The sequence below is a fragment of the Ammospiza caudacuta genome, chromosome 1 (genome assembly GCF_027887145.1).
Source record: "Ammospiza caudacuta isolate bAmmCau1 chromosome 1, bAmmCau1.pri, whole genome shotgun sequence".
Classification (NCBI taxonomy): Eukaryota; Metazoa; Chordata; class Aves; order Passeriformes; family Passerellidae; genus Ammospiza; species Ammospiza caudacuta.
In genome coordinates this window covers 34,236,183-34,255,855 of record NC_080593.1, presented here as the reverse complement: position 1 = coordinate 34,255,855, position 19,673 = coordinate 34,236,183, and the positions used below count along the sequence as shown (strand labels likewise).

At 35.5% G+C, this 19,673-nt stretch overlaps 1 protein-coding gene across 2 annotated transcripts in view; it reads left to right on the top strand.

The window, feature by feature from the left end:
• The window catches only part of SKAP2 (src kinase associated phosphoprotein 2), a 121,717-nt gene that overhangs the window by 16,767 nt on the left and 85,277 nt on the right, over positions 1-19,673 (top strand). For both annotated transcript variants that reach the window (XM_058803646.1, XM_058803638.1), the window contains exon 4: positions 6,229-6,333. In XM_058803646.1, coding sequence (XP_058659629.1) covers positions 6,229-6,333 — 105 coding nt within the window. The remainder of the gene's footprint in view (positions 1-6,228; positions 6,334-19,673) is intronic.

Below are 19,673 nucleotides of genomic sequence, written 5' to 3'. Positions count from 1 at the left end.
GATGACTCAGATGCTTCTGGCTCTTGGCAGAGCAGAGTGTGTCTGGAGCCCAAGACCTCTGCTTCCTGGAAATAGTCAAGCTGTTAGAGTAGTACTATTTGCAAGGGATTTGATTTTGTATTTTTTTTCTTTTCTGTTTTTGTACAGGGGTCGTATTTCCTTTTTATTTTTTTCCCCCTCTGTGCACTCTTTTTCAGGAAATGGCAGCAAGTAGAAGTCCCTTTGGACTTCAGAAATGGAGTCAGTATCTTGTGGTCACCAGAGCTGCATGTGCACACAAGTTCTATATTTTAACACACTTGAACTTTCTATTCAAGAGCATAAATACATGGTTAGTTTTTAACCATAAATGGGAAAGATATGGCTTAGCTGTTACCCAGTTCTTTGAGGATCATCATGACGTATTTCTGGAGAGACCATCATTAAAAGTGTGCCAAATACCACTCTGTCCCAGAAGTCTGGGAGGGTTCACTGTAGGCATGTCACTGTGTTGTCCCTTTCAGCTACACACAGCTGTTATCTTTGAAGTGTCCACACCAAGTGCAGTTTCAAGTAACATGACATACCAGTGCAGCACAAAATGGTTTTGGCCTGATATGCATCATAAGAATGAGATCTTAAGAAAGAACTTACAATTACAGATCATAAGAAAGGACTCATCAAGCAAAAGCTGCAGTTGCTTTTCTTGCTTGAAGCACATTTGCTTGCATACTTAATGTTGTTTTCTGTATTGTTTTAAGAATTAGCTGTTAAAGAGTTTCTACTTGACCTTTACAAAACAAGCCATTAAAAATCATCATGTTAATAAGGGACCCTAGAAGGCCCTTCAGGAATGAGTGTGTTGGAGCAGACTGTATGGCAAAGCATGCATTGAAAAACTGATTGTCAGAAGAATCCAGTCTTGCAGGATGACTGGTGGATTGGGTCAGTAGCATCTTAAAAATAGAGGATGCCTCTATCAAAGGGCTAAAGTATACCCCTGCCAGCTTGAAAGCAGCTGTGTCTACTTGTTCTTATGAAAAACTGAGTAGTGAGAACCTTGCTTGGTCTGCTTGATGCCTTCATCCAGTCCTTTGTTTCATGGGTTCTTACTGCAGCAGAGATTGGACAGGATGAACTGATTTCAACCTGCTGTGACTTGGGACCTTCTGAAATGGCAAGAAGCAGGGTGGTTTGACCTACATGTCTTTTTATTTTCCTGAGTTGTTTTATTTCTCTTATACTTGAGCAGTGTTAATGCATCATTCTGTCTAGACATTTTTAGAAATAAATTGAAAGTGTTTAGTTATCTGAGGATGTGAGCTAGCAAGTTTCTTTCAGAGACATTGGCTGAAACATCTTGCTTGCTTTTTTTCAGAGTAAGTGGTGGAAACAGTATCTTTAATGCTTAGGAATTCTATGTTATAATCGCAGTGTTGAAGAAGAAAATTAATTATTGGGGGAAATAAAATCTGAATTTTTTAAAAGCTAAATTCTTACAGTGTAATATGGTCCTACTCATAGAGTACCAACTAAAGTTATTGGAAGTCTTCAGAACAAGGGGTAGGAACTGAAGTACAGCCCTTGTTACAATGAAGAGAGTTTGTTTTATGCTCCATTCCTAATGTGGTAAACTTACCCTTTGGTATGCATTATTTCCTGAATCAATAAATAAGCTGTAATGGAAAACGTAGCATTTAATAAGGAATGACATTGTATGGGTTTTTTTTTTACAGACATCATAAAATATTGATTCTGCTATCAAACCTGTAGGAGATTAGTTTAACTTGGAGAAACTAGAGAATAGGGTCAGTTCACGTACATATTTTTGTTATTGTGACTGTTAAATATCTATCATTAATTAATTTATTTTTCCCCAACTTCCAGATAAATCATGCTATTTTGGGGAAACAAGAAACTATATTAATGAGCATCAACTCCATAATTATACTTGTGGCTGCATAACAGGGCCACAGTCGTGTCATTTCTTTGGGCAATAACTTTTGCAAAGAAGTATTTTTAAACTGGTCATTAATTATATGACCATAGAAATGAGATGCAAAATTTATGCTGTTGTCATTGGCATGGGTTCAAGGCACTACTGACATTATGTGTGATTGTAATGGAATGGCTGCCAACTAATGAGTCTATAGACATTTTGTTTGAGGATGCTTTGCTTTTAGATGTTTGATTAGGCAGCAATGCTTTCAATTATGCCTGCAAATTGTATTGAATACATTTACCTGATGCCCATTGTTGCTTTGTAGTTCGGTTTTCTATTACATAAGTGCAAGTTGAATGCTTTTCTTTAATTTATTGATGCTTTTTGGGTGTATTTTTAGATACTTGGCATCTGAAGAGAATAGTGGTTTGTGCTGCTCAACACTGACTCCTCTGACTGTTCGAGGAGTAACACATGGAGCTTCAAATGCAATTCTGACTGCTCTTACTCCATAGGTGGAGTATAAACTTCAATGCAACACATTGATGGAGGAGCATGTAAAGAGGAGAAAGGGCAGAGATTGCTCAGAGTGGAAATGTAGGAGACGACATAGGATCAACAGGAAGCCTCTTTGTGAACTGTCAGGAGCAATTTCTTTGTATATTGACAGAATACAGTCCTAAGATATCTTTTAACCCTGACAGAACTAGAAGGCAAGAGCCCCAAGGTTGATACCAGAAAGCAGTCCTTTTTTTATGCCAGTCCATAAACACATTGTGAAATGTTGCCTGTTAAAACTCCAGAGCATAATGAGTCAGCTTTCTTATTGAAATGCCTGCAGTTCTTCTGTACAAATTAGATTATTGAAGAATTGTATTTTTCATTGTATAATATAAATTGATGAAAACTATTATTTATTTGGTGCTATTTTTCTTTGCTTTAAAATAAAAAATGGAATATTTTTTGGTTTAATCTAGTCCTGCATGAGTGCAGGTTGCTTGTACCTCTATCCAGAGTCTGCCACCTATTCTCCTAATTTTTCATGTAAAGTGTGGATAGCTAAATGTAGTATTGTATGACATAGGATTTATATTTTGGTTCTGAGTGTCTTTCTCAGTGAGGTCTTTTTTTATGGAAGTCTTCAAGCCTTCTTTAGAATTTAAAATCTAGAGAATGCTTTGACAAATGTAAAGCACTGAGTGTGAAATTTCTTTCTTCATAATACTCTCAACACTTTTCTTTTTTTGGTTGTTTTGTTTTAAGAGCATTTTGAATTTGGATATTCTAGACATGAAACAGAAGCTTGTTTTATTAGGAATCTACATTCGGTGTTGCTATGTTTTTTGTTGTTTCAAATACAGTATATAATTTTCATGCCACAGTAATGATTTTCATGCCACATGGCAACTAAAGCCCATATAGTCCCTCACTCATTTGCCCCTGCTGGGATGGAGGAGATAATCAGAAGGGTAAAAGTTGGAAAATTCATGGGTTGATATGAAGTTGGTATAATAGGTAAAGCAAAAACTGTACACAGAGGAAAGACATAACAAGGAATTCATTCATCACTTGCCCAGGATAGGCAGGTGTTCAGCCATTTCTAGGAGAGCAGGACTTCATCACAAGTAAGAGTGACTTAGACAAACATCTTCACTCTTAATGTCTCCTACTTCCTTCTTTTCCCTCCAGCTTTATGTGCTGAGCATGGCATCTTATGGTGTGGAGTATTCTCTTGGTCAGCTGGGGTCAGCTGTCCTGGCTGTGTCCCCTCACAACTTCTCGTGCACCCCAGCCCACTCACTGGTGTGGGGGTGTGAGAGGAAGAAAAGGTGTTGACTCTGTAAGCATTGCTCAGCAGTAACTAAAACATGCCTGTTTTATCAACACTGGTTTTAGCACAAATCCAAAACATAGCCTGATACCAGCTACTGCGAAAAAACTTAACTCTATCAAAGTCAAACCAGCACAATGATAGGTATATGTATGGTATGCCCTAAATATGTATGTAGGTATTGAAAATTCCCTTGTTCCTAGGTCATCTGGCTTTTATATGAAAGTAAAGGACAAATGTTTACTGATTTTGAAATCCTAAGTGTAACTGGAAAATGGTAATATGGTGACTTAGTGGAAGAGCAAGATAACAGTGCAGCTTTGCAAACTTACATAATTTATTATGTGTTGCTGAGTGGGACAAAATGCTCTGGAGATATTCTTTCTATGTGTATACTCACCTACTTGTCATCCACAAGTCTTCTCATTGAAATATACTAAGGTTTGCCATTCAGCCCATGAGTTATATGTGCTGGAGTGTGGTGTTTCTGGAATTGTTTTCTTCTAGAAATACAGCCTAATATTTTAAATTTATGCTGGCACTTTCATGAAGGTTCAATGATGACATGTTTATGCATAGCTAATAAGAGGATATTTTAAATTGACAACCAGGGCTTACACATACACATATATCCTATGCATTCTAGTACTAGTAAAAGTTTAGGACAGGAAACAGTGGAACTTTTGGAATGGAATGGAATTTTGCCATTATATTGTGTTTGCTCTTTTTAGGTCGAGTGTATAATCTAATACAGATATATATAGGCAAAGAGAGACAGGCACCTGATCTCTAGAATCTAAGTGTAAAAGATGATCATGCTGGTTATAAATGAGGCATAATATTTTCTGTTCATGTTCTATCTGTTCTGTGTTTTTCTATTTGGAGGAAAAGGTGAGTTCTAGAGAGAAATAATTTACTTTTGATTGGTTTGACAGGTGTGATGAAGTGCAAATATTTTGATCAGATTAACACGATGACTGGAGTGCTACTGGGAGAGGACTGTGTCAAAAATAGGTTGGAGTCAGGTTCAGATTCAGAGCAGTTGTTAAATGGCATGGGAGCTTGGGAGGAAGCTTTCCTAAGAAAAGCATACTAAATTAATGAAGGGAAAGCCTAGCTAGTGTTTAACATTTCTTTGAATGTAAAAGAACTCCACCAAAACAAATTTCAGATATTGTTGTTTTTACTGCATGGAAAACTTGCTGCTTTTTACAAACAGTCATGGAGCTTTCTGTCATAGTCTCTGACTTTTCTTTATATTTCCATTATTAAATGGGAAGGGGTAAAACTCAGCCATGGTTAGGCAGTCCTACTGAGGAATGCAATTTCTGCACCTGTGAAGAAGAATATTTTCACTATGCATGGGTTTATTTTGGATTCTTATAAATTAGTTTTCTGATCCAGTGCTCCAAAAGGGAATACATAAATAGAGAAGGATATTTGGATGTCTCTGGAAAGCCTTTTGTGTTTGTATACAGCAAAAGGCAATGCTTGAACAATTTAGTTTTACATGATTTTCAAGAAATTTGAGGGCTATTTAATCTATTGGAGCATCAACTTTAGGATTCTGGTCTGATTATTTTTGTCATATTTAGGTTTTTCTCCTTAACAAAGTTTTTTGGTTTTTTTTTTTTTTTTTTTTTAGGAGCAATGTAGTTTGTTATTTTCCCCCCTCTTCATTGCCTAGATGTGTTAAGCATATCTGAGGAAATATGCTGAGTTTCAGGAAGAAGTTAGATTTTGCCTAATTAGGTGAAAGCCTCAACTAATATTGATTTCACTGTATCCTTCCTAGACCTTCTCGCTTATGCATGACACTGATCAAAGTGCATCAGATTAACTGATTTTGTAGATTTTGTATCTATTGTAGCAAGGCTCTCAGTTGGGCAAGAAATTCATTTACAGAATGCTGCATTAAGCCACAGGTGATACCAGGTGCTGCCAGGAGGCTATTCCACTTCTGGTTTCATGGGAGGAACACACACAGAGTTTTGCAAGGCAGTGCCTAATTACAGTGAAGAAAAGTAAAAGTGGGCAGAGGTCACTGCTGCCAACAGTGGTTAGGCATTTCCTGGGAGGGAAGTTGCTGCAGCTCCATCCTGCACTAGGACAGGCAGAACTTTGGAGCCTGGTGCTCTCCTTTATTCCTTCTGCCACTGTTTTCCCTTTCCTGCCTCTTTGCTGTGGTGTTTCTTTCCCCCATCGTGAGAAGCTGCCAGCTGTGCCGTGCTGGGAGCAGGTTCATTATATGACAGCGTTTAGGGAAACTGCTCCAGCAGCGTTTACACATCGGGTCAGAAGGTAACCCTAGAATGGCATCGCTCACAGCTGCGCTGGAGCCTGCCAGTGTCCATGAGAAATAGGACTTTTTCAGTTCCAGATAGGAATTAATATCCTCCTGGCTATTGGAAATACTTTTATTCTGTGTGTTTGTGTGATAAGCTGTTTCACTAGCAATGTGTATTGACTTTTACAGAGCTGGAAGATGAGGAAGAGTCAGAGAACTCTCTTTCTTCGCCTCCTGATAGCATCTCAATAGCATCTGACCGATATGATAAAGAGGATGAAGCCCCTTCTGATGGTATGTGACACTGTTTACCTTTCAAAGTACTAGATTTGCCAGTTTGCTATGAGCTGATGTAATCAAATCCTTGTGATGCGAATGTTAGCGCTGGAAAACAGATAAACAGATAAGCAGCGCAGCTGAATGCTTTTCTTACCTTTACAAGAACCTTTAAAGGAACTGAAGAGCTCTCTCTAGTGGTCCTAGAGCATAGTGAAGCTGTCTCAAATTTACACAGTGTTTCTCAGCTCACGTATTTTGATAACAAAGCATCTTCTGTAGATACATATGTTTTTAAAGATAGATCAGTGGCTAAACCAATGTGAATATTTGTAGTAACAAATTGTTTGTTAATTCAACATTATCAGATTCTTGCTTAATTTTATTTTGCTACTTAATGGCTTAATGTATTATTTATCTAATAAATAATGAAACAGTTTATGTGATTGATATTTTTCTGCAAACTCCATGCAGAATAGGTTCATAAAATATTAAATTAATTATTCCTACAGTGTTTCCTTCCATTAAGACAGTGTTTTGTACAATGTTTTTGTTATATAAATTTTAAGTTTGGGTTTGCATTTAGGAAAAGTCCACACTTCATAGCTGTTTTCCGTGTTGTTTTATTTTGTATTCATTAAGTTCAATGCTAAATGCGACTGTTCTGAAGACATGAACAATTGAATATTTCAACAGTTAACAAGCTTGCTTTAGCATAGTGTCCATATTTTTGAGATTAGTTTATTGTATACATAATATAAACATCTTCTATGGATAATATATGGCAGTAAATTAAATATATGTACAAATAAATTAATGATGTATATTAATTTGTGGCACTGGAAGTTAGATAGACTTACTAGTGAATGATGTTTTCTGACATGATATGATGATCAAACTGTGCAGCTCCATCTAGAAATACAATTGCTGAATGAAAATATGCTTCCTGCAATGTAGCACTCCACATTTTATATTATCCAGATTATTCCCGTTGGAAACATAAATTGCTTTTATGAGGTATAAAATTATGTCTATTGCAGAACAGGGATAAGTCAAGTACATGCATAAGTGATAAACCTTCTAACCACTGATTCAGAATAATGCATTTTTTTATGTCCAGAACTCTGTAAAATGTATAACAATAATAATCACACTTTTTTTTTTTTTAATATTGAGCTTATTGCATGTTGGCAATCTGACCTTCTACTAAAAAAGTAAAACTAGGCCTTTTTGCTCTCTGGTTGAAATGTAATTATCAGTCAAATTGAGTATGGCTTTTAGAAAACACAAGCTAATTTTCAAAACTACAGATGAATGCAACTTTGTGTGTATTTATTTTTGCTTACAAACATAATCTTATCATTATTTCTAATTATAACTTAATAACATGGTGCTGATTGCATAAAGGATATGTGACAAAATTATATGACTATTTAATAGGAGGTATGATTATAGAATTGTTTCAAAACAGTTAATCAAAAGAAAAGTGATAACGTTCATAACCTAAATAATGAACGGCTGGAGAATGCTGATGCAAGAGTATGTGAAATACTGTATGAATTTGTACAGATGGATGATTAATTTTTAGCCTGTTTTGGAAGTTATGAGAGGACGTATAATAGCTGCTCAACAATATCTTGACTAATTCATACCAGTTTAGGTAGAAATATAGACGGTATGATTCTTTTATATTTGAGGTGATTTTACCTTGCTGGTCTTTCTGTATTTTATGATAAATCCTCTTTAATTACCTAGTGGGAGTGTAACACGAAGAAAATTTGAGAAAAAGTGATAAATTCTGATCTCTAAATACTTAATTTATTGGAGTATACAGTGTTCCTCTTTTTCTCTTTGAATGTCTAATGTGTCATTCTAAGACCGTTTTGATTTTAATATATATAATCCATCATTCCAGTCTAGCCACCTAGCCTGTGTATGAAAATATATGTTGGGAAAATCTTATAAGAGGTGGATTGATCCCCAGAGGTGCCATTTGTTTCAGTTCTAATAGGCATAAATGGGTTTCTTGAAGCTTAATACTGTATTTTAGTTTTTTAGCGGTCTGTTAATGTTCCATATTTAAATCCTACTCAAGGAACTGGGTCTGTAAGATGGTCTGTAGATGTTGATTTTGTATAATTACCAGTTTAATTCAGCAGGGCTCTGTACAGATCTAAAACCTGATTTGTGTAGGATCAAGGCTCTCAGCGTTAACAGAGGGCTCTATCTGTAGGTAACCAAATTGAGATGGTTTTTATTTATGTTTGAGTCCTTTTCTATTTTTATGTAAAACCTTCTACATATATTTTCTGCTAAAAAGCCCCAAGGCATTTCTCTTTATATACTTGAGTTAGGCTGCAAGGTTTGTATGACTTGCCAAAGTGTCGCAATTTGACTTTGCGGCATTACTGTCAAAACATAATTTGTGAGGGCACACGCTTGGTAACAGATAAAGAATTAGTGTATTATGTGTATGTTACAGTCATTGTAAAATCCTGGAGTTTTTGTGTGACCTTTGTCTAATGGTGTATTAATTACAAGAGGGATAATCCATTTAACAATAAGTATGAGATAACTAAATTAGCACAGGTCACCTAAAGGCCTTTTGTCAAATCTGATTGTTATGTTGTCCTTTTGACTTTTACCTTATGGTAGGCACTAACAAAGTATCTAAACTTTGATGGATTATAAACTCTAAACATGATATGTATTTTTCATAATGCTAATGTAATTTTCTAGGTACTGAAAAGGTCAAACCCCCACGTCTCTGTGTGCATTCTAAGTCTGTCTTTCCTTTTAATATTTCTTTTTCTCTGTTCCTCTGGTTCAAAAGTTCACTCAGTTCCCAAATGGCCACCTAATTTTCCAGTTATTCCCTCAAGCCATATGTGTTTTGGTTTCTTTATGGTTTATTAGGTACTGTAGGAAAGTAGCATAAGTTATATCATCTAATGAAATTCAAGCACACTTCAGTGATGCTTTGACTTGATTGCTGGCAGCAATTAAATCACAATGAAAGAGAATGATGCATGGGCTTACATGTCCAGACACCCTACAGAAATTGGAAGAGGGATAAAACACAACAAAACCCCCCAACAAAATAACAAACTGAAAAACAAGACAGACCAAACAAAACAGCGCAGCCAGGCACTCTGGTCTTAACTTGATTTTTTTTTTTATTGGCTAACAGCCTGATTGATAGCAAAATCATAACTTGCTGTATGCTAACAGGCAGAGTTCACTTGTAGGTTATTGTGAGCTGATAAAGGGTTAGATGGAGTTTTGATTTTCGCATTGGTCCTTGGTGCACCAGATTAATGGAATTTCAATGAGAGACTGGAGTAGTCACAGCTTTGTCAGAAAAACAGATGGAGATTCTATAGCCATGTCTGCTCATTAATACCAGTTGCCTGAAAGGTGTACTACTTCTCTATACAAAAGACTCAACATAATTGATTTTTGAGCGAGGTATTTTTTCACTTATTGATGACTAGGTTTCTTGCAACTTAAATGACAGGTTTTTGTATAGTACATTGTATAACAATGTTATGTCTTGTAATTTCTTACTCCCCTTCCATCTGCGTATTGAAGAATATATGCACTGGGAAATACATATGTCTTGATTAGTTAAAAACCAAAGCACACCAAAATACTTTAAAATTGAAATACCAAGATTTTCTTTCAAGTTGGAAACAAACTTACTTTTGGTTGAGAAGTAAATGGGAAAAAAGTTACTGTTTTTCATTTAATTTTCAAGTTTCCTAGTTATTAAATGCAGGTTCAATGGTAGGCTTAAACTTTCCTGTTTAATAACACTGTAATCTTCTTTTATAATATATAGGGATTTTTTTCTTTTTTTGGTTTATGCTATGGTAACCTGATTTTATAGTAAGAAATATCACTAATATTAAAGGACCAAACTTTGACTTTGTAACTGGACCTCTGAGGAGGACATGTCACTTTGGCTCTGCAGGGAGTGTGTAATTGGATAATTACTGGATCTAAAAATCACAGTGAATGGTGTGATGAAATAATTTAGATCATCACCATTTCTATGGAAGGTCTAGAAATGTTGCCTTGAGAAGGTAAGGATGAAAGAAATACTAAAAATGTGTCTGGGGACTTGTATGTTCTTCAGATTATCACATCTGGCTATAGCTTATGAATAAAATATGCTTTTTAGTAGAAAATTTTTAAACAGTCTGAGAATCTCTTAATAAATTTCCCCATAGTTAAAGTGGAGGAAGGTAGGTCTGGAGCAAGCAAAACTGGTCACTTGGAGAGCTTTGAGGAAAAAGAGTAAATGAAAGAATTGTGCTTTAACTGTCATCAAAGTGCAGTCTTGAAAACGAGCAAAATTTATTGCTCCTGCAACATGATTTTCTTGCTATAATTTTTGGATGAAGCAACAGGCATCAGCACTTTGTTTTCATGTAGTTTCTTTGGAAAACTTCTATAAAGTCTTTGCAGGCTGGAGTAAACTATTTTACGTGATATATAGTATTTACTTAATATGAGCATCACGTTTTGCAGTTTGGTTGATCAAGTGAGAATGAAAAATTGTGTGACTGAATTTTGCATGCTGTTCCTTTTTACATGTTAAGTCTCAAATACAAATACTGATTAAGCTCCCCCCCCCCCCCCCCTATTTTTCCTATTTGTTAGGCCTAGTCATTTGAATACTGTCACTGAAGAAGGCTGGTAGAGTTCAGTGGAAGGTTTTATTTTGTGCATACACACAAGTGTTTTCCCACTTCCTGCAACTACATTCGTGCTGAGTTTATTTTTGAGGCACTATATTAAAGCAAAAACTGTTCCTGCTAGCAACTAAGGTATCAAAGGTTGGAGAATGGAAAATACAACTAGGAATTTCTATCCTTTCTCCTTTTGCCCTTCTTATCCCTCCAGTCTTGTGTTGGTATACCACTTTTTAGTAACATAATAATGTACATGGAGAGGATGTTTGGTTGTCTGGGGATGACAGCATTGGAAATTTAAGTGAGTTATTGTCGGAGGTTAGTTATTTACTTTGAGTATTGGAGAGAGAGATACAAACTTAAGTGCGTGACAGCCATTCAAAGGAATGAGAAACTTCTTGTCTTGGTTTTCTCATAGGTAGATCTCATTGAAGGCAGAAAATCAGGTACTTTATTATTCCTTATATCTCTTTTAATATTAAAGATTGAATAAAAAAGGTCATATTGAGGGGAAGTATGATCTAGGTTTACTTGGACAGCTGAACTTCAGAGAGAAAAGGTGGCTTCTACTTTATGCTCTTACTAAGCACTGGCAGGAGGGCAGTAGCCCATCATGTGGAAAATGTGTGAAGACTGGACTTTGGCATGCTAACTTTATTTTGAGGGGATGCTAGTTCTTCTCAGAATTTTGAAAGGGATTATGATTCTGCATTTCTGGCTGAGAAGGGTAATATGATGATCAAAAATGTTGCTTTCAACATAATAAATTTTAATTAGCAGCGCAGTCTTAAGCAGGAAGATTGAAGTCTAAAATTCCTGATGTGGTGTGCTGAGGTTGTGAGAGGAACAATATATCACTACAAATTTAGGCTGAGTCACTTATGGACAGTTTAGTTGTCATCCAGAGTACAATCTTTTTTACAAACTGATGGAACACAGTGAAAAGTAAAACAAAGCAAAGAGGAACTTAAAATATGAAGCTTTTGTTTTTAAATTCTGTTTTTTAAGGATATTGGTACATGTGGGACCAGCCATATGCATTTAAATTCCCAGATACAATTCCCTCTTCTCTGTTTAACACATGAGAAGAGAGTGCCAACTTTGTGAAAAGCTGTAGAGAAGATCAACTGCTTGTTTAATAGGAGAGACCTTAAGAGTGAAATCAATGTGTCACCCACAGTCAGCCTGAGATGTTTCTTGGTGGGCTCCTGTCTCATATTTCCTAAAAATCTCTACTCATGCAATTGCACTGTTCCTTGGACAGTTTGTCCCAGTGCTGCGCTCTGCTTGCTAGGAGAGAATGCATACCCTAAACTCCGTCAGTTTGTTGATATTTGACTGTATTTTGTCCATAAAAGACATGATAGTAGTATATTTTTTTTCCCTCTGTAATGAATGTAATGAAAATTTTTGACGACTGAATAGAAACTTTATAACTTTCTACATGTAGCTGCTTTTGAAACCTTATGAAAAGAACAAACAGCTGAACTGCTTGGTTGCTTGCTTGTTTGTTTGTAGGACCCATACCAGTGCATATAACAGCAATGACTTGGAGAAGCAAGACATTTAAAAAAAAGTGTGTGTGAAATATGCAAAGCTAATTTAATTAAATTTGATTTAAACCATTTGTACAGATCATAAGGGAATAATTTCTGATAGGAAGCAGAAGTTTTAAGTGAAATTTTGGCCATAGTAAAGTCAACAATAAAGTTAAGAATGGCATTGTGTAGGTTAACAGTGTGTACAAATTGATGATACTAAAATGTTTGAACTTCTAATTATCATGATGAAAAACTTCCCATCAAACAATAAACCCCTGTGTTCTTTTAACATTTACCTTTCTCCCATGGGAGAGATGACATGGTTTGTTGCTCATTTTATTTCATCTATGTTGCTTCAGTGACTGAACACTAACAAAACAGCCATATATACTCCACCGCTACATAAGACAATATCAACAAAAAAAACTAAATAATGACCTGCTTAATCCATTTCTTTTTTATATTAGATCATAATTTTATTCAAGATATATAACAATATTGTGGTTAAAAAAAAGCCCAGAAAGTTGAAGTGAATAGATTTTTCTATTTATGTTATATTGCTTGTTGGCCTAATGTTCTTCTAGTTTGGTTCTTATACATCACAAATATCTGACATCAAAAGGAAGAGGAGAGATTTTCCTTCTGCCTCTTGGATATGCAATAAGCTTTTCAAGTAAGTTTTGGAGGCAGTTAATTATGATTTTAGGACCTTATTGGTGCTTTATCTTGACCGAGTGAATTTCTGCCTTCTGATTTCCCTGTAATTCCTCTTTCTTCCTGCCTAGCAGTAATGGTAAGGCAGCTTCCGTTCTGCTCCCTACTCCTTTCCTCCTAGAATCAGAAAGATGCATCACTCACAGATGATAGCACAGCTTCATGCTGCTCCAGTGGCACCTTGAGGTAGGTACCAGAGGAGTCCAACAGATTGATGCTGCTGACAGATTGGCATTCAGGGCAAGAGGCATCTTTTCCTTCCTGAGATCTACCATGTACCACAGAAAAATGGGTCTGCCTTCAGCATATGCTATGTAGTGCTCACAAACATCCTGGGGAGAAAAAGCTTTACAGAACCACAGTGTTTTGTTTGTTTTAGATTAAATCAGAACTATTTAAAGCAATGGTCTGTGTGACAATTAATATTTTGTCTCAAGGATGAGGCTTTAGAAGCCCCTGGATATAGGAATCTACTGGGGAAAAAAAAAGTATAACCTTGCAGTGTGAGTACAAGCTAAGATTGGCATTTCTTTCTCTGAATTGGTGATTAAGAATTTGTGCCCATATTTAATTTATTGCATGCATGAAGTGTGTATAAATCCTAATGAACAGAAGAAGATTTTCCCCATGTTCTTGTTTTTGTGTATTAATTGATTAGTACTTTCTGTAGAGGCGCTAAGTGAATCTGTAGATCTTAAGCAAGAGCAAACCAGGCCTATTTTCCATCAGGCATCATGCAGTCCAGGCATTAATTTTAGTGAATTTGTGTTTGCTTCCTTTAAAAAAAAGCAAGCTTGCAGTGGATTAATATTTGTGAATTTTGAGATTAAATTTGAGTGGAAAAGTAAAAATTGTGTCATGAAAAAGTTTATTGAATGGTTTTGCAAAAAAACTCCCACGCAGTAGATTCAGTCTTTATGGTATCCACTGAATGGACAAGTTCATTACTGTCCTTCTCAAGAAGATTTTGCAGATAATTGTTTGCTGCTTAAAAATTTTCAGCTGGAACCATACTTCTTTGGATATCTGTCACTCAGCAGTATTAGTATGATACTTTCCTAGTAATTTTTATAGATATTTACTTGGATTATGTACAGTAGTAAGATTTAAGAGTAGAGTAGCAGACTAGAACTGCTGAATGTCATATTTTCTCCAAACTAAAATTACTACTCCAATTTCTTAACTAATATTAGCCACAGCCTATTCATCACTAACTATCACTGTAATGATGGGTTATATCCTAGGAGTATCTTGGTCTTGTCTTCTCTGAGCTGGTAGTCAGAAAGGGTTTTGAGCCCCTTTTGGGCAGGGAATTATGAATGAACCTACTCTGCATAATGGGGGACAACCTCTTCTGCGCTAAACAAGATTTTCCTGTCTTCTCTGTATTTACTCTGCCTACCTGAATACACATTCCTTAATGCAGGGTACATCAGAGCCTGATAATACCTTTTCAGGGGTATCCTGTCCTTCGTATAAAACAATTTTTGCTTGTTACTCAACAGTCAAATTTTATATTTCTCTGCATCATAGAATCATAGAATGGTTTAGGATGAAAGGGACCTTAAAGATCATCTAGTTCCAACTCCCCTGCCATGGGCACAGACACCTTCCATTAGACCAGGTTCTTAAAGCCCCATTCAACCTGGCCTTAAACACTCCAGAGATGGGGCATTCGCAGCTTGGACCTGGATGATGTATAAATACCCACAATATGTATTCAAAGGTGCAATTAGTTTATGATGTCCTTCATATATCTGCACTTGTGCATCACTGCTCTGCAGTGAAGAGGTAAGAGGTAAGAGAGGATTAGTGTTGAAATAATATGAATGGGAGCGGAAGGATATTTAGACCATGTACATGGCTGTGCAATAAAAATGAAAATGGGTTGGGGGCAGGTGAAGTGAAGGTGGTCCAAGTCTTTTTGGTAGGTTAATAGAATGTATTCTTTTGCAAGGATGGGTACAAGGATGGGTCTTATTAGTAGTTTCTTGGAAAAGAAGTTAATGCAAGTGTTGTCATTGACTTCCAATTAAAAAAAAATTAACCTTGCCTGTTTTCACAGGACATTATTCTTATAATTCTGTCTATTTTATGTTTAGTAATTTGAATATTATTCATATGAAGATAGTGGGGGAAAAACTTTCAGTTTTCTAGAACTGCTTTCCTTCTAGTAGGAGTGGATGATTTTTCTCTTACAGCTTCTTCATAAGTTATCTTTAATACTGTGTTTTATCAGAAAAATAATTGGTGAGACTTCCCCAAACTTGTTTGATAAAAGTTTTTTGAAATATTTTAGCAAAATGGCTACTTGGTACTTGTATGTGTAAAATAACTGCATGTTAAGAGTTGAAAATACACAAAAGAATGTAGTCATATTGAAAAGTGCAGAGATCTTCTTGCCTGTAATCTTTGTAGATAAAATTTGGAATTTCACGTCAAAAGTAAAACCACAAGACAAAAACTTTGGTTTTACTTGTTAACGACAATGTATCTGCAAATTTCATTTGGAATTATGGACTGTGTAGTGCAATTGACGGAGGTACATTTAAGTATATATTGCTTTTTTAATGTATGGCACACCTTTCTTCTGCCTTAGATTGCTGTAATCTTCCAGTGCTCTCATTCACTTGAGCGATATTTAGAATGTGGTATAAAAATAATGTGAAAATGCTGTAGTGAGCTGGTGATAATTGATTTACTCCATCACACTGAAATACCTCTTGTTTTCCTCTTCCTCCTCCCTTGGGCAATAATCATGGGATCAAGCTGCCAGTCTGTAGATATAATTTTTCCAGCAGTGCCATCTGGCTCCTTGGCACTGGAAGTTGTATTGGCTTCTTTGCTGTTTCCACTGATTTTTGTCAAATGTTAGTCAGTTGATGAGACATCTTTTGCGAGTGGGTGCTGATTTTTTCTGCCCCCCAAATGAATGTTGTTTTTTATTGGTATTGTAAGGGACCACTTTTTATTTTATTTTTAAATGGAATTTAGGACTTAACATATTAAGATTGCTATGAGGAAAAAGTAGGATTTATGTAAAAATTGGCTTCTTTCATCTGTGTTGAAAATAGCTTCTCCGGATTTTGTATGTTTTTAATAGTCCTAGCTTCATGTCCTCACACAGATTTTTAAAAATCTTCAACATTAATGTAGAATTATTTTCTTTTTATTTTTGGAAACTGACTTTTCAAAGACATTATAAATGAACGATAAGAATTTGTATGGTCTGCATTACAGATATAACAAGCTTTATGTTTTTGAATAAATAGCCAACAAAGCTCTCTCTTTTTTTTTTTTCTCGCAGGACTACAGTTTTATTTTTGCTGTGAACTTTTCTTAAAAAAAAAAAGATTTAAAAATGGAAAATAGGTGGCTTAATAGAAAAAACACATCTGAGTTTCTTTATTCTATTCCAGCCTTAGATGCACTTCACTGCCATACAATGTATAATGATGGTATTGATAAAGTGTTAGAAAGGAATGTTCTGGAAATAGTATTTTAATGGGGTGGGAAGTTGAAGGAAAAGCCCGCTGATTTAAACTATTTTTGTAATTATTATTAATACTCTTACTACTTTTTTTTTTTAATTATTTCCTATACTGGTCAGAGATATTCAGTTAGAGGAGAAAAAAGCCCGAGAAGCTGAGGATTCCAACCACATAAGAGGAACAGAATTTCAGATTACACATTTTTATTTTATGTTGTTAAAAAAAACCCCAACCCTTGAATATTGCATGTGAATAAAAAAAACACGAAGCCTGTTCTCTTGTTAGGTAAGTGAACTCCTATTAATCAGGGCAAGATGAACTAATTTAAATCATGTATATATATATTTTAATTTATATTTCAACCTGCATTTTCAAGTGCTGTGTCTCAGATAAATGAATTATACTCATTCCTGAGTGTAAATATAAATTTTCGTCTGTGTTGAAAGTATTTACTTAAAGTTATTCAAGGTAACATTGGAAATTCTCAAACATGAACCATTGTATTTAGTTGGCCTATTGGAATATTTTTACATTATTATCCCTAAAAGTAGAAAATAATAAGCACTATTTCTTTATCATACTCTCAGTACTATCTTTGTGTAATGCCTTTATTAATAAAATGCTATTAGACTGGTATTTAAATCAATATTTACTTGTTTTCCCAGCATTGGAGAAATTGTCCAGTACTGGAAATGATAGGATTAAAAATCTTGTGTAGAACAAGGAGGGCCTTGATGGGATTTTTGTAGCAGTTGCTTTGAATTAAATTTCAAGTATCTCCTGGTGTCTCTTTATAGTAGCCTTTTAAAGAAAACAGCCATGACAGACAGGGTGTGTGAATGCAGGTCTCATCAGTAACTTGACTCACACACAAAGTGGGTATTTTTAACATATGAGTTCAGTTGAAAGAATCTATAGAAAGGGCTATAATATCAAAGTATGGCAAGTATGGCAAAATATACATGATCTATTGTTAATAGCAAAAGTGTAAGTCTAGTCTCACAGAATATATTCTCTCATGAAAGATTTTAAGGGCATGGGTATATCATGATTTTCTAAAATAGCATCAAATCTTCTTTTTGTTCGCACGTAAATGTGAAGATAGAACGTTGCTGCTAATCAATTGTCTGGGATGCCACCTCATTAAGATTTACACGATCATCAAAAATGCCCAGAATTGTTTGTTGGCTATATCCTAACTCAAATATATAAAGGGGATACCACAGCATTTTTCTTTAGAATCGCAGGGAGTTCAGTGACCTTTTGTGGCAAATTATGTAGAAAGAAAATATTTATATTCATTTAAAATAACCTCCATGAAGAAATAGTCTCATTACCCTGTTTGATCAATTCCTTGCAGCCTGAGCTGTAGCATGCTGCTATTGCCATTGGTTGATGGAATACACTGAGAAGTGGCTAATGGTGATGGTGCTCATCAGGACAGGGTTCAGCCAGCGGTCAGCAACAAATAATTCAAGACTGTTTCTAAGTTTGTGGCTGGTGGAATTTGCTTCTTGCCCCAAGCCAGCAGCATTGCTGAGCTGGGCTATTTGATTAGAGGAGAAGCATATTTGCTTCTTAGCAACTGCACATTTGCACAACACACAGACCTATACTGCCTCCAAAGGTTTGCCTTTTGTGATGGTGGAATAATACTTTTCTGTTGATTGACAGACAAAAGAGATCTTTGCAATGCAGAGGAGTTTACAACCAATTTTTTCTTTGTCTTTTGTAAACTTATCAGAGGTGCTTTTTAATTTAGCACTGCCTGGTGCAGATTTGTATATGCAGCAAGACTGGCCATGATTTGAACTGCATTTAAGCTATTACTGCTATGCATATTTAAAGGACAGATGCACACTTATGCTTAATCATTGGTGTGTGCAGCTTTTTCCCCAGCCGGTGTACTTAACGGAAATTATTTTCTACTGTATTTTCAAATAATTTTTTATATCTATACTGCTATTTCCTATGCAAGAGTGATATTCCTTTTACAGAGGATAATGATAAACTGAAAACTGCTCTATTCTTAGTGCTTTTTTTAATACATGAACAAAATTGTGGCAGTGATTGCAATTTTAATAGTGTGTGTGTAATTTTGGATGTAACGTTTCCCACAGGAAGTGAGTCTATAGGAGAAAATGTGTCTAGTCAGTAGAAGGCAAAGGTATTTATAACACTGGTAATCCTTGAAAGAAGACAATTTAGGAAAAAGGAAACCTAAGATTTACAGTCCTAGGAGGCCAGGACAAGGAAAAAGCAAACTTTTTTTTTTATGGTTTTACAGCTCTTTTCACTCCTGGTCTTTATTTTATTGTGGAGGATTCCGTACTGCCATAACAATAAATAACAATAAATCATTGATGTGGTTACTGAAGTGTTTCATGAAATAGAAAGTACAGTTAGTGTTAATGTGAATTTCTGCAGATATCTGCTTGCATATTTTCCTAAATAAAACGTATCTGTTAACTTTCATAACTCAAACCAGTGTGTACATTTCAAAGTGAATTTTATAGTCAATTAAAACTGTGTCTTTTAAGGGATAGGGCGATTTAAAGGAGGAGTGAACAATAAAGGGACTGTGGACTAATGTAAGCATTCTGGAATTTACTTATTAATAACCATTTCAGTGGCAGTTCAGACCCAAAAGGGGAAAGCAAGAAAACACTCTGATATGGTGAAGCAACAAAAAGCCCCAAATGCCCGTCTTTAAATCAATATTAATAAAACCTATAAAACTTCTAAATCCTTCAATTATGATTATTTTTAGTCAGATGAACATTTTAAAATGAATTATCATCAAAATTTTAGGGTTTTAAGAGAATTTTGGAAATTATGGGATGAGGCAAAATGAAGGCAGTGGGGTGAATTGGTGGCTGTTTTGGAGAACAGGTATTCAGGGTGTGCCCTTCCTG